An 11,240-nucleotide genomic window follows, 5' to 3' on the forward strand; every position below is an offset into this window, starting at 1 on the left:
ATCTTTAACCGAAGTTTCAGTCACTTCCCAAAAGCACCTGCTACTTACGTACTGTTTTTGTGTCTCTGAAGTGTTAACAAAGATCATTTGTTTTCTTAACTGACTGTAAAAGAGAGGAGAACAAAACCAAAAGTAACACAGGATCAACAATATTTATGGAAAGATGCATTTCAGCCATTGGTGAAGTCTTTTCCATCTGCATTGTTAGATATAATTTGATCTCATGTAAATGTAACACAATGTACTACAATCAAAAGCAAAAAGGCTGTGGTATTAGTGTTTCACAGAAGTAACCATTTACACAGGATGTGGCTACTTGCTCCCAGTGGAAATACCAGTGTCTGAGCGTGCAGACTCATTAACCATTGCACACATAGCTGGGATCACGCTCTCAAATCTGATTCTTACACCGTGTACCTTCACTCTCTTAAATGCTGAGTAGCAAACTGAGTAGCACTCAAAATGTAGTCTGTGCACCCTCAAACGTTTTGGCAGGGATGTACTTCCGTTTGTCTGTGGCACAAAAACCGTTGATCTTACTCTGACTGCTGGAAAGAAGAGAAGCTGTCTGCTGTTTTTAAAGCATGCTAACTTCTCAAATAAATATGTTAATTAGATGCATTGATATTGTAAAATGCTACATTTTGTGCCATTTTTCTTGCCTGCTAAAACAATCCGTCTTCTTGCAGCGGAGGAAGAGATCTCCTTCCCACCCACCTACCGTTATGAACGGGGCTCTAGGGACACGTATATTTGGCAGAAACAGAAGGCCACAGGGGTGTGTTTACTAAGTTAAACAATATCACACATTACTCCAGGACTTTATTTCCTCTCTTTGTGAGTTGTCTTGATAACCCCGCTGTGTCCTCTTCTACTTCTGTCCTAGATGAGGACTAATGTTCCATCCTGGTGTGACCGGATCCTGTGGAAGTCATACCCAGAAACACACACTGTCTGCAACTCCTATGGTAAGACCATCAGCAATTCAGTGTAACAGAGGTCCCTTTAACATAACCAAAGGTCCCGCTCATGTAGCTAGTTAGCTAGGTACCTAAATATTAAAGTGACCCAATATTTGAGGGCGATGGCCACAAAGGTTGTATAAACGTGTATAAATGTTTTGACATGTCACTAACTCGGAATGTCACAAGTACAATTATTGCTATTGATTTCAACTTCTTACTTTAAATGATAGCAGCCAAGTTAATGCAATGCTATGGCGCTGCTCCTAATGTTTCTGGCCAAATGAGTGACGAGATTTAACTTTATGGTTTTGTGTTTGTCAGGTTGTACAGATGATATAGTGACCAGTGATCATTCCCCTGTGTTTGCTACCTTTGAGGTGGGGGTGACCTCCCAGTTTGTGTCCAAGAAAGGTACAAGTGAATTAACTTAAATTCTCTAAAAATACTTATTTAAATTTGTTGTTCTCTTAGTTTATTTCCCCTTCCTGTCAGGAACTCTCCAGGTCTGATTTGGTCTCTTTACCTTCTATTCTTGCTCTGTAAACATACAGATGAGCTATAGCACTTTGACTTCAAGAACTTATTTGTTTTAAATTTGATGGCTCAAATTTGGACAGTTGTTGGTGTAGTCTGCTAAATGACTCACATTGAGTGAGTCAGTGGGCAGAGCTGACCACAGCTGCCTGTTACTTAATCTCCATGTTCGTTCATACCTTTGTCCCTGGGTTGCAGTGGCATCACAGCTTATATTTTAAAAGGTTTTTTGATATGCATGCAGTTTGTACATGGTAAAAAGAACAAAGGCAACAACAGAACACCAGTTATTTAATTGTATAAAGTTTACTTTCATCAAATTTGTGATCTGTAATTTGTTTCTGTCCATGTGCTTCTCTCTAGGTCTGCCAAAGTCCTCAGAGCAGGCCTACATAGAGTTTGAGAGCATAGAGGCCATAGTGAAGACGGCGAGCAGAACCAAGTTCTTCATCGAATTCTACTCAACTTGTCTGGAAGGTGAGATGAACACATGTGCACCTTTGCGGTGACTCAGTCACACTTTTCACTGTCTGACAAATTCCACCAAGGGTTATAGTGCAGGTGGAGTTTTTGTAACACCAGGTGGATGTAATAACATTCTTTGTTTCTTGTTTTTGTTCGCCCTCCCTCCCTCCAGGCAGTCAGTATACTTTTAACTTAGAATCCATTTTTTGACCTGTGCTTCCCCCCTGTCCACTGTGTACTATTGAATGAAATGCAATAGAAACATCTCCCTCCTTTTCTTCCTTCTTTTCCGTTCCCTTTGTCCTCCACACTGCCCTGCATTTCTCTCTGTCTCCTATCTCTAGAGTTTAAGAAGAGTTACGAGAACGACAGTCAGAGCAGTGACAACATCAACTTCCTACGTGTGGGCTGGTCCAACAAGCAGCTAACAACGCTCAAACCTCTTCTGTCAGAGATTGAGTACCTGCAGGACCAACATCTGCTGCTGACAGTGAAGTCACTGGATGGATATGAGTCCTATGGTATAAACAAAAGGTTTATGTTTGTGGTGTGGCCATGTAACCGTTTGAATTTGACAAACTGACTTCGTTGTTTACCAGACTAAAAGAAACAATGTATTGTTTTCCTGCTAGGAGAATGTGTGTTGGCTCTGAAGTCAATGATTGGCAGCACAGCGCAGCAGTTCCACACTTACCTGTCTCACCGCGGTGAGGAGACAGGAAATATCAGGGGGTCCATGAGGGTCAGAGTCCCCTCAGAAAGGATGGGAACCAGGGAGAGACTCTATGGTAATGCACATGTAATTGTGTGGTAATAGCCTGGTGTACTGTGCAGACAGACAAGGACCATAAATGACTATAAAAGAAGCAGTTGAGACACATGAAAGAACTTTTTAAGCTTTAAGCTGAATTGTCCAAATTATGCAGTTTGACATAGGACATGCTGTAAGTGTGTCATGTAACTCCTTATTGTTGCAATTTAGAGTGGATCAGCGTGGACAAGGATGAGACAGGCGGGCCTAAAGGGAAATCCACGATGGTATCCAGAGTGGGACATGACTATATCAAGTCAGTACTCTGCATCTCGAACTTTGCACTTGATGGGGTTTTATAAATAAAATGCAAAAAGATGAATGTTTTATAAAAATGTACACACATACAATGGGTAGCTGCTCTGTACCTATGTACATTATATTGGAGACCCAAATAATTCAAGGTAAGATGAAAAAAAAAATACTGTGGACCAGTTAAGTATGTTTAAACCCAGTTTGGGATTCTGTATTTTCTCTCACCTGATAATGAGAATCCTGTTCTGCCGTGTCCACCATGCAGGCCATCTATGATTCGGAAACCATCAGGAGAGCTAGGCAAGGTCAATGAGGAGGGAGAAAGAATGATCAAGGAGGAAACTGCTGCAAGGTACAGACACACATGTACCGTACACACACTGACCAGCAAACGTGCCCTTAAATTTCATATACACACATTTTTTTATGTGGAAAGATGTAAGAAAAAAGTTGAGAAATCATCCATCTGTTGCGTTGCTTTGTGTGTTGCTAAGGCCTAAGCAGGATGCTTCAGACAGCGATCCATCCATCAGCAAGAACAGCTACAATAATCCTGCCTACTACATCCTGGAGGGTGTTCCCAACCAGTCAGCAGCTGCTCTCTCGCCTGAGCTTCTCCCATCTCCTACCTCCACAAACCCCCAGGCAGCTAAACCCCCTCCTCCCTCAGCTGGAGCCCGAACCAAACCCCCTTGCGCAGCCTCAATGCCTCTACACCAGCGCAGAATCATGGCAGGACACACGGTCCGTGCCATTAGTGAGGAGGGGTCCTCAGAAGATGATGGAGGTGCTTGTGTGGTGGGGGCACAGGGGGGAGGTGTCGGAGGAACGGTTGGAAGCACACTGAATCGACCCCCTCCAGACTTCCCTCCTCCTCCTCTCCCTAAGGGAGCCCTGGAGATGGGTGCAGACGCCCCCTTCCCCAAACCTCGCCCTCTTTACCCAGACCTGGCAGAAGTCAGGATCCCAGCAGCCAATCCTGGTGCCCCACTGGCCCTCGGAGAGACCTTTTGGCGCGGAGGAGGAGGAGGAGGAGGAGGAGGAGGAGTTGGACCAGGAGCGTTGGATGACCAGTCATGTTCTGTGCTCCAGATGGCAAAGACACTGAGTGAGAGTGAATTTCCTGGGCAGCCTACACGCACTCCCTCTGCTCCGCCGCCTCTAAGAGGGCAGTCCATGGGTTTAGGTCTTGACACCTGCCGCACCTTCCCACCCAGAAATCCCATCACAGAGAGCATTGCAGAGGACATGCCTGAGGAGGTAAACGGCCAGTCTAAATTCACATTTAGCTCAGTGGCTCGTTCATTTTTTTTATGTGATAGTTATTGTTTTGGCAGCTACAGTGTGGCCTTTTGTGTAATTAGGGTTTTCATTTTACAAACACATTAGTTCTCTCAAACTAGGGCTTTACCTGAAAACTTAGCCATTACATAACACAGCATGACAAGCCTCTATGGCATATACAGCCATCTGTAAATTGTTACCAGAGGACCTGGATGTCTTATCTCTTCCGTTTTAATCTAAATGATAGTGCTTTCTGGGACCGTGCCAAGTTTGCATATTGTATCTCCTACTGTCACTGTTGGCATGTGTGATGAGCAGAGATGTTCCTGCGGCAGGTTTTAGTTGATCCAGCATCACTTTTCTCCTGAGCAGGCACTTTGGGGAAGCCGTAGTTCGTCATTGTCTGTGGGAGAATCTTCGGTGGGGGAGTGGCTGCAGAGACTGGGACTGGAGCGGTATGAACAGGGACTTCTACACAACGGCTGGGACGACCTGGAGTTCCTCAGGTACGCGCACTCAGAGATGTTAACATTCATTCTTATTTTCTGTTTCTACTGGTATGTGTTATGACTGATTAAGCAGAGCTGGGAAAAACAAATCTATAAAATCAGTAAATTCATAGAAAGCTGTTTTTGTCCAGTACCCTTGTGTTGTTGGTTGACCTGTTTGTTACATCTTGTGTTGTTTTTTCCAGTGATATCACTGAAGAGGACCTGGAGGAGGCGGGAGTGCTCGACCCCACCCACAAGCGAATCCTGCTGGAGAGCCTCAGGCAGTAGCAGCAGAAATAAACTGCACCAAACTGGTCTATGACTGGTCCAAAGCGGCCTGGTACCACACCAGGTCCCAAGAGGCCAAATCTCAGCTAAACTGAACTGAGCTGGAATGTGCCACTTGATGCCAGACTGTGCCTTCTGAGAGAAATTGCACTTCATTTGTACTTTCCTTTTTTTTTTTTTGCAAACACTCTGAACCTACATCATTTTTCACATGTACTGTACGTATGTGTTGTCATTGTCATTGAAGTGGCCTTATTTAATGATAATCAGTTCAGTCTTTCAAGCATCACTACATAAGCCCCGACCTTAAGCCAACTGAGAAGAGGCAGGATGAAATAATATTTTTCTGGCCAGACACAATTGGAGACGCGACTCATGTAGAGCAGCTGAAGACTTGATGTCACATCATCACATCTGACCTACAGCTTCAAGCCAGAATTAAAGTTTTCTTTTCTTTGTCTTGAGAAACCTTAACTGAGGACTGGCAGAGTTTCCTCAGAAGTGGGAAATGTCAGGCTTGTAAGTTGAAAGCAAAACGAAAAGGGGGCTTTTAGCTTTGAAAGCACACTGCCCGTGTTTTGCCCCCTCAGTTGAAACTTTTTTTTTTTTTTTTGGGAAAACTCCCATGTTCTTCTGAGAGTCAGAGCTCCCATTAGGGAAACTGTGGTAATTGTTAGAGAGCACCTGAGATAATGTCAAGCCACCATCACCCTTCTGTAATGGAGCTGGACAGGAAGTGGAGGCAGGAGAAGAACTGGGAGTGTCAGACTGCCTTTTAAAATTTGTTTTTGCTTTGCTTCTGTGATCATGTTTGGGCCACTTTAATTGAAATGGTGGAATTTACTGTCTCGGTATCTCTGCGTGTATTTATGGTTTTATGTTTTTCCATGATAAAGGGAATATGGAACAAACCAACCAAACCAGCTGTTAGAGCTGAAAGTGCATATTTCACCTTGGAGCAGCATCAACGTGGCATCAGCTGCCCCTGGTGTGTGATTTACACACATCATTTAAATTTCAACTTTTTTTCTGTGGCAAGCGAGTTCCATTATTATATTCTAAGTTAATTTATTTTCATAAACCTGTAAGTTTCCTTACACGTAAGCTGACGCATGCTGCACAGTGTTTCTTGGCACTGTCTTGATTGGAATCAAGTAGATGAGGCAGTAACATCAGAGGTTCTCATGAGGTGATAAATGCTGCACCTAAGTGAAATCTCACTTTAAAGATTTTCATTTCTCATTCAGTTTACAGAGGAGCATCCATCTTGGTTTAGCATCATATGATCCAGGTTTGGCTTCATGTCACTTCTTTTACCGAGTTCATTTGAAACACTGTAAATGGAGCAGTGTTCAGGGAATGGGTTAACTTAGCTAGATAGCTAAGTAGATTATATGATGAATTCTCTACTGAAGATTTACTAAGCCATCGTGTTGTCGTTTTCTTAACCAAACCATTTGTCACCAACACATTTTATTTTTTACTCATAGTTAGACTTTTGTCTGATTATATTTGGTCCTTTGTTTCATTACTAGACATGTGGCCTAGTTTTAGGATCATGGCACATTGTGTGCACATGGGAGACAGTGTCACATCTCGCAGTAGAAACGCTGCCGGTGTGAGGGCACTTGTGTACTGATGCACCCAGCAGGTGGTGCTGCCACTCCTTAAACCTCATCAGTAGAGAAGACACAACCAAGTCATGTCTAGTGAAATAAGTTCTACTGTCTAGCCAGCGGTTTGTTTATATATTGTTTTTACGCAGCTAAAATCTGAGTTAACTGTTCATACTGCCTTTATTTGTTCTTATCTTAAATCCTCCTCATTTGCCTGTGAGACTAGAAGTGGAACCGAAAAGCCAGTTTATTATTGTTTTGAAAGACGGACACCTTTCCTTCATCAGGGTGGACCACAGCAAAGATTTCTCTACTTAAGCACATGACATGTCTGCCCTGGCTACTAAAATATGTCAAAATAGTTTTGCCATATTATCAGAAGGCCTCAAAAGTAGAAATCTAGACTGAATGACTGTGCTGTTGCCTGAGTGGGACTAAATATGATAGTGTTATTAAGGATGTGATTGTAGCAGCTTTATTCTTGTTGGAAAGAAAGACTCCATGTTCACACACCTAATTTTCTTGGTGACCTAAACACACAGTTGAATTACGTTGCTCACACAGAATCTGCGACTCAAGCTACTCACTTGTCATGTGTTGTAAAATATGTCTAATCTTTTAACAGTCAAATGATAATATTGTGGATCTGCCGTTCACATGGGTTTAATGTCTTTGTAAGCCTTTTTGGCCTTTCAGTGTTCTCAGTGATGTGTGCATGACTGAAAAAGAGACTTGCTGTTGTTGTTGTTTCCGCTGACACACTCCATTTTATCTTGTTCCTTCATGTAGTCTTCTCTTTTGGTTATGTTAAATTAATGTAACTTGTTCAACCATGTTTTTTTTCCATTAAAACTTAATATCTTTCCTTATTTTACAGATTCACTATGTCATGGTTTTTGTTGTCTACACGAAAAGCTGCAAGGATGAAACAGTTTTGGTCTGTGAGCCGTGGATCTGCCTCAGTATGGGGAAAAGGAAAGACTGTACGGTAAAATGAAAATTAGTGACAGGCATTTACGTTTTTATTGATTGCAGGAGCTCACATCTCAGTGTTGATGAAAACAGCTTTGAGTCTGATTTTGTACATAAGACACAACACTCTCATTTTGTCACACACAAGAAACCAGATCGTAAAACTCATCAGGTAGTGTTTCCATAATGTAGATTTATTAGAATATTCAGAGTAGTGCTATAACTTCTCATTCACTAGAGCGTCTGTGGTCATAGTTTCCGTGGACATGTTGGTCTGTGAGACAGATGCTCTGCAGTGAAATAAATCTGTAACGCATTGTGAGACAGAAACAAAAGGCTACCTAATATTTATAATACTAATTACAGAATTTACACACAAAATTTTCATGGAGCTTTACAAAGAAATGCGTGGGTTTCTCACAGACATAATAAAAAGTATTAATAAATATGTATTTTTTTCCTGTTTTTGAGTAGATTTCTGGAGGAAACGCTCCCAAAAAAATCTCTCTTCTTTGCAGGAAAATGCAACGGGAACAAAATGAGGGTGTTCCTGGACGTACAGTAGAAAACTCCTTCTCTCAGTATATTGCCACTTTATCTGACCAGCTTGCATCGTGCGTCTCTGATAGATCGTCTCGTATTTGTCTACCCTGGGAGATTTAATGAACCTGGGCTGAAAAACTGATTAAGGAGTTGGAGTGAGTGGTGAGTTCTCAGTCTGCAGTAGTTCATAGCACTGGTTGCAGAACAAACTCACCCATTTCCCTCTATCCAGCAGGAGAATCATCCAAAATCTCTTCAGTCAGTGGCAAAACTTGGAAATTATAATAATGAATTATAACACTCAGTTATAATTAGACCAACACTCTGCTCTGTGTATAATTGCAGCTCTCCACCTCTCAGGGCAGTAAACTGCAGTAGATGTGAGCTAAAAACAGGCACAAACGCTTAGAATTCTGTCTCTCTCCTTTGCTAAATTTTAACAAAGTACCCACTGTTTGATAGAGAAAGGCATGATGGGGCAGAGAGTGTGAATGGATAGGACCATAAAGCCTGGAGGGGCACACTGAGGATGTGGGAGTCAGGACTTAATACCGTAAATACGAAGGAGGGGAAGAATTGTCTGGTCTGGATCCGGCTGCTCTAATTGGATTGTGGGGTGCCCTGCAATGCTTGGCAAAGAGAGCTTTAGGGCACCCTGTTCCTTCTGGTGGGGATCTGTGTGTCAGGGGGCTTAGACGAAGTTGTGCTTGAGGGTTCAAGTTTGTTTTCCCCAGCAGAGATTTGAGCGTGATGTTTAGAATTCTGCTTTAAGCTCGTACTTGACTGCAGCGCTCATCAGAGCTGCTGCTGTGGCTTCATGCACAACAGGTGTATGTATATCAGATGTGTATGACTCAGAAGTCTGTATGAAACTTAGCTGGACACATATGACAGTGTGAAGGGTTTAGTCATTAGATAGAGCAAACAACACTTCATCTGACGAAGAGTGACGTCTGGTGGACAAGCTGTGTGAGCAGCACTGATCAGTGGGTATGACTGTGGAGTTAAAGCCACTGCAGGAAGGAAACTGTCCATGTCCAGGCTACGTTTTTCAGCTATAATGGGCACAGTTGCATAATCTTTTGGGAGTGAGATAGGGACCAGACTTTTGATTTCATTATGTGTTTTGAATCAGTTTGATAGGATAGTTTGTTAGAGAAGAACTGAGGGCATCACTGCACTACAGCAGACTACACCAGTGAGTTCAGCGTTAATATGGGCAAGTCTTGACACTCTTAACAAAAGCTAGAAACTCCTGGAGGTTCCAGTGGACCACATAATGTCTGTCTGTCAGTTTCTCCTCCTCTGTGCTTCAGAACAGGTTCGTCTTGATGGTGGGGTTGGGTTTTCTATGGAAGGAGGACAGGACTCCGGCAAAGGGCCCAGTCATACTGTCCGCCGGCTGCCAGGCCTTCAGAATCTCCTGAGTCTGGGCAGCGGGCTGGGCAACAGCCGGGTTGGTCGGCCCCAGGCTGGACCAGCTGGGCGGCTTCAGACCCTGGAGAACCGGAGAACTGGAGGTGTTAGCGTAGACGCTGTTGGCAGGAGCTGGGCTGGGGCTCAGGCTGGCAGGGCTGCCCAAGTTCCCGTTGGCTGAGCCCGGCAGGGAGGCCGTGCTGTCAGGTGTGGGGCTGCAGGTGGACTCTTTAGACTCATCATCATCTGAGGAAGATCTCGGCTCTCCGCCCTTCTTCCCACCAGAGCTGCTGCTGGTGGTGCTGCCTGTGGTGCCACCAGAGTTGTTGGCTTTGGCATTGGCTGCACGCTCCTGCTTACGGAACTTGGCACGCCTGTTCTGAAACCACACCTGTTAAACACAGCCAGAGGTACAACTAATGTTTGCTTATAGATACACACTCAGATAAACGGTCCCTAACTGTAACATGAATCAATTTTAACTAATATTTTGGTCCGGAGAAGCTAATAATGACTCTGGTGTTTGGTCAGGTTTAGCAAGCTGAAGTTCCTCTCACCTGTACCCGGGCCTCGGTCAGGTCTATCTTCAGTGCCAGCTCCTCTCGGGTGTAAATGTCTGGGTAGTGCGTCTCAGCGAAGACTCGCTCCAGCTCCTTCAGCTGGGAGCTGGTGAAGGTGGTCCTGATGCGCCGCTGCTTCCTCTTCTCGTTCAGGCCGGAAGGGTCCGAGAAAAACTTGTAAGGGACTGAGAGGGGAAAGCTGTATTAGTTTAGTGGTTTACGTAAACCTGGACCGACTGGCGTTTAAAAACGGCTGAGCCACGGGAGCGCGGAGAGGCCGTGCGTAAACAAAGCAGGAGCCACCTTCTGTGGTTGGATTTTAAAATGAAATGGAACAACCTTTTAAAAGATGTCTTCGGGAAATCTGTCGTGTCTGACAATTTAATACACGGTACTCATCTTATTATCAAACGGCTTATGCCGAACAACAAGCGATACGGTGTTTATTGGTTTGTTTGAAGCGGATTAATTGATTGATGCTGTGATTGTTTTCTGGATCAATCTGACAACTGAGTAAGAAAGATATGACCAAATAATTAAGTTTAAAAAAAGACATATACGCTGAAGGACTAACAAGGCCAAATTTATAGCAAATGGTTAAAAGGCATCATTCGGCTGTAATCCATTCTCAGATGGTCACTTGTTTTAAATTACCATTTTAATGAATATTTATATTTAGGTGAAACACATGTATTATAATGGGTACTGGGAGTTGTTGGCCCTTTGTAATAAACTGTGGGGAAAAACATTTAGCCCGATTATTTAACGTAATTAGTCTTAATCCGGTATAATTAGGTTGTTTATTTGGCGAATTTATAAAATGTTTTTGTGATAAAATCCAACCGTCGTCATGTTTACTTCAATGAACATTTAATGAAAATGTACTTTAATGTACACTTTCATTAAATGTATATAAAGCAGCAGTTTGTGTGTAAAATCCACAGGACCTCAGTCAGAGGAGCAGAATTCCTGTGTTAAGAACAGAAAACGAATAAAATGCTTATCGATCTCCAAATCTTAAAATGTGTTAAAATTTAAAA

The 11,240-nt window shown here is 43.1% G+C and overlaps 2 protein-coding genes across 2 annotated transcripts in view; one reads left to right on the forward strand and one right to left on the reverse strand.

Annotated features, from left to right (window-relative positions):
• The window catches only part of inppl1a (inositol polyphosphate phosphatase-like 1a), a 20,884-nt gene extending 14,879 nt beyond the window's left edge, over window positions 1-6,005 (forward strand). Inside the window, exons 17-27 of the mRNA XM_020618169.1 lie at window positions 690-778; window positions 887-968; window positions 1,287-1,376; window positions 1,863-1,976; window positions 2,309-2,485; window positions 2,597-2,752; window positions 2,947-3,031; window positions 3,296-3,382; window positions 3,525-4,290; window positions 4,687-4,820; window positions 5,009-6,005. Of these exons, the coding sequence (XP_020473825.1) occupies window positions 690-778; window positions 887-968; window positions 1,287-1,376; window positions 1,863-1,976; window positions 2,309-2,485; window positions 2,597-2,752; window positions 2,947-3,031; window positions 3,296-3,382; window positions 3,525-4,290; window positions 4,687-4,820; window positions 5,009-5,093 (1,865 nt within the window). The 3' untranslated portion in view covers window positions 5,094-6,005. The remainder of the gene's footprint in view (window positions 1-689; window positions 779-886; window positions 969-1,286; window positions 1,377-1,862; window positions 1,977-2,308; window positions 2,486-2,596; window positions 2,753-2,946; window positions 3,032-3,295; window positions 3,383-3,524; window positions 4,291-4,686; window positions 4,821-5,008) is intronic.
• Window positions 6,006-7,616: 1,611 nt separating this feature from the next.
• Window positions 7,617-11,240, reverse strand: part of phox2a (paired like homeobox 2A) — a 4,724-nt gene continuing 1,100 nt past the window's right edge. The window contains exons 2-3 of the mRNA XM_020618190.1: window positions 10,198-10,385; window positions 7,617-10,031 (exon numbers count right to left, since the gene is read on the reverse strand). Coding sequence (XP_020473846.1) covers window positions 9,537-10,031; window positions 10,198-10,385 — 683 coding nt within the window. The 3' untranslated portion in view covers window positions 7,617-9,536. The remainder of the gene's footprint in view (window positions 10,032-10,197; window positions 10,386-11,240) is intronic.

Source organism: Monopterus albus, unplaced genomic scaffold, assembly GCF_001952655.1.
Source record: "Monopterus albus unplaced genomic scaffold, M_albus_1.0 scaffold202.1, whole genome shotgun sequence".
In the NCBI taxonomy this organism is placed as follows: domain Eukaryota; kingdom Metazoa; phylum Chordata; class Actinopteri; order Synbranchiformes; family Synbranchidae; genus Monopterus; species Monopterus albus.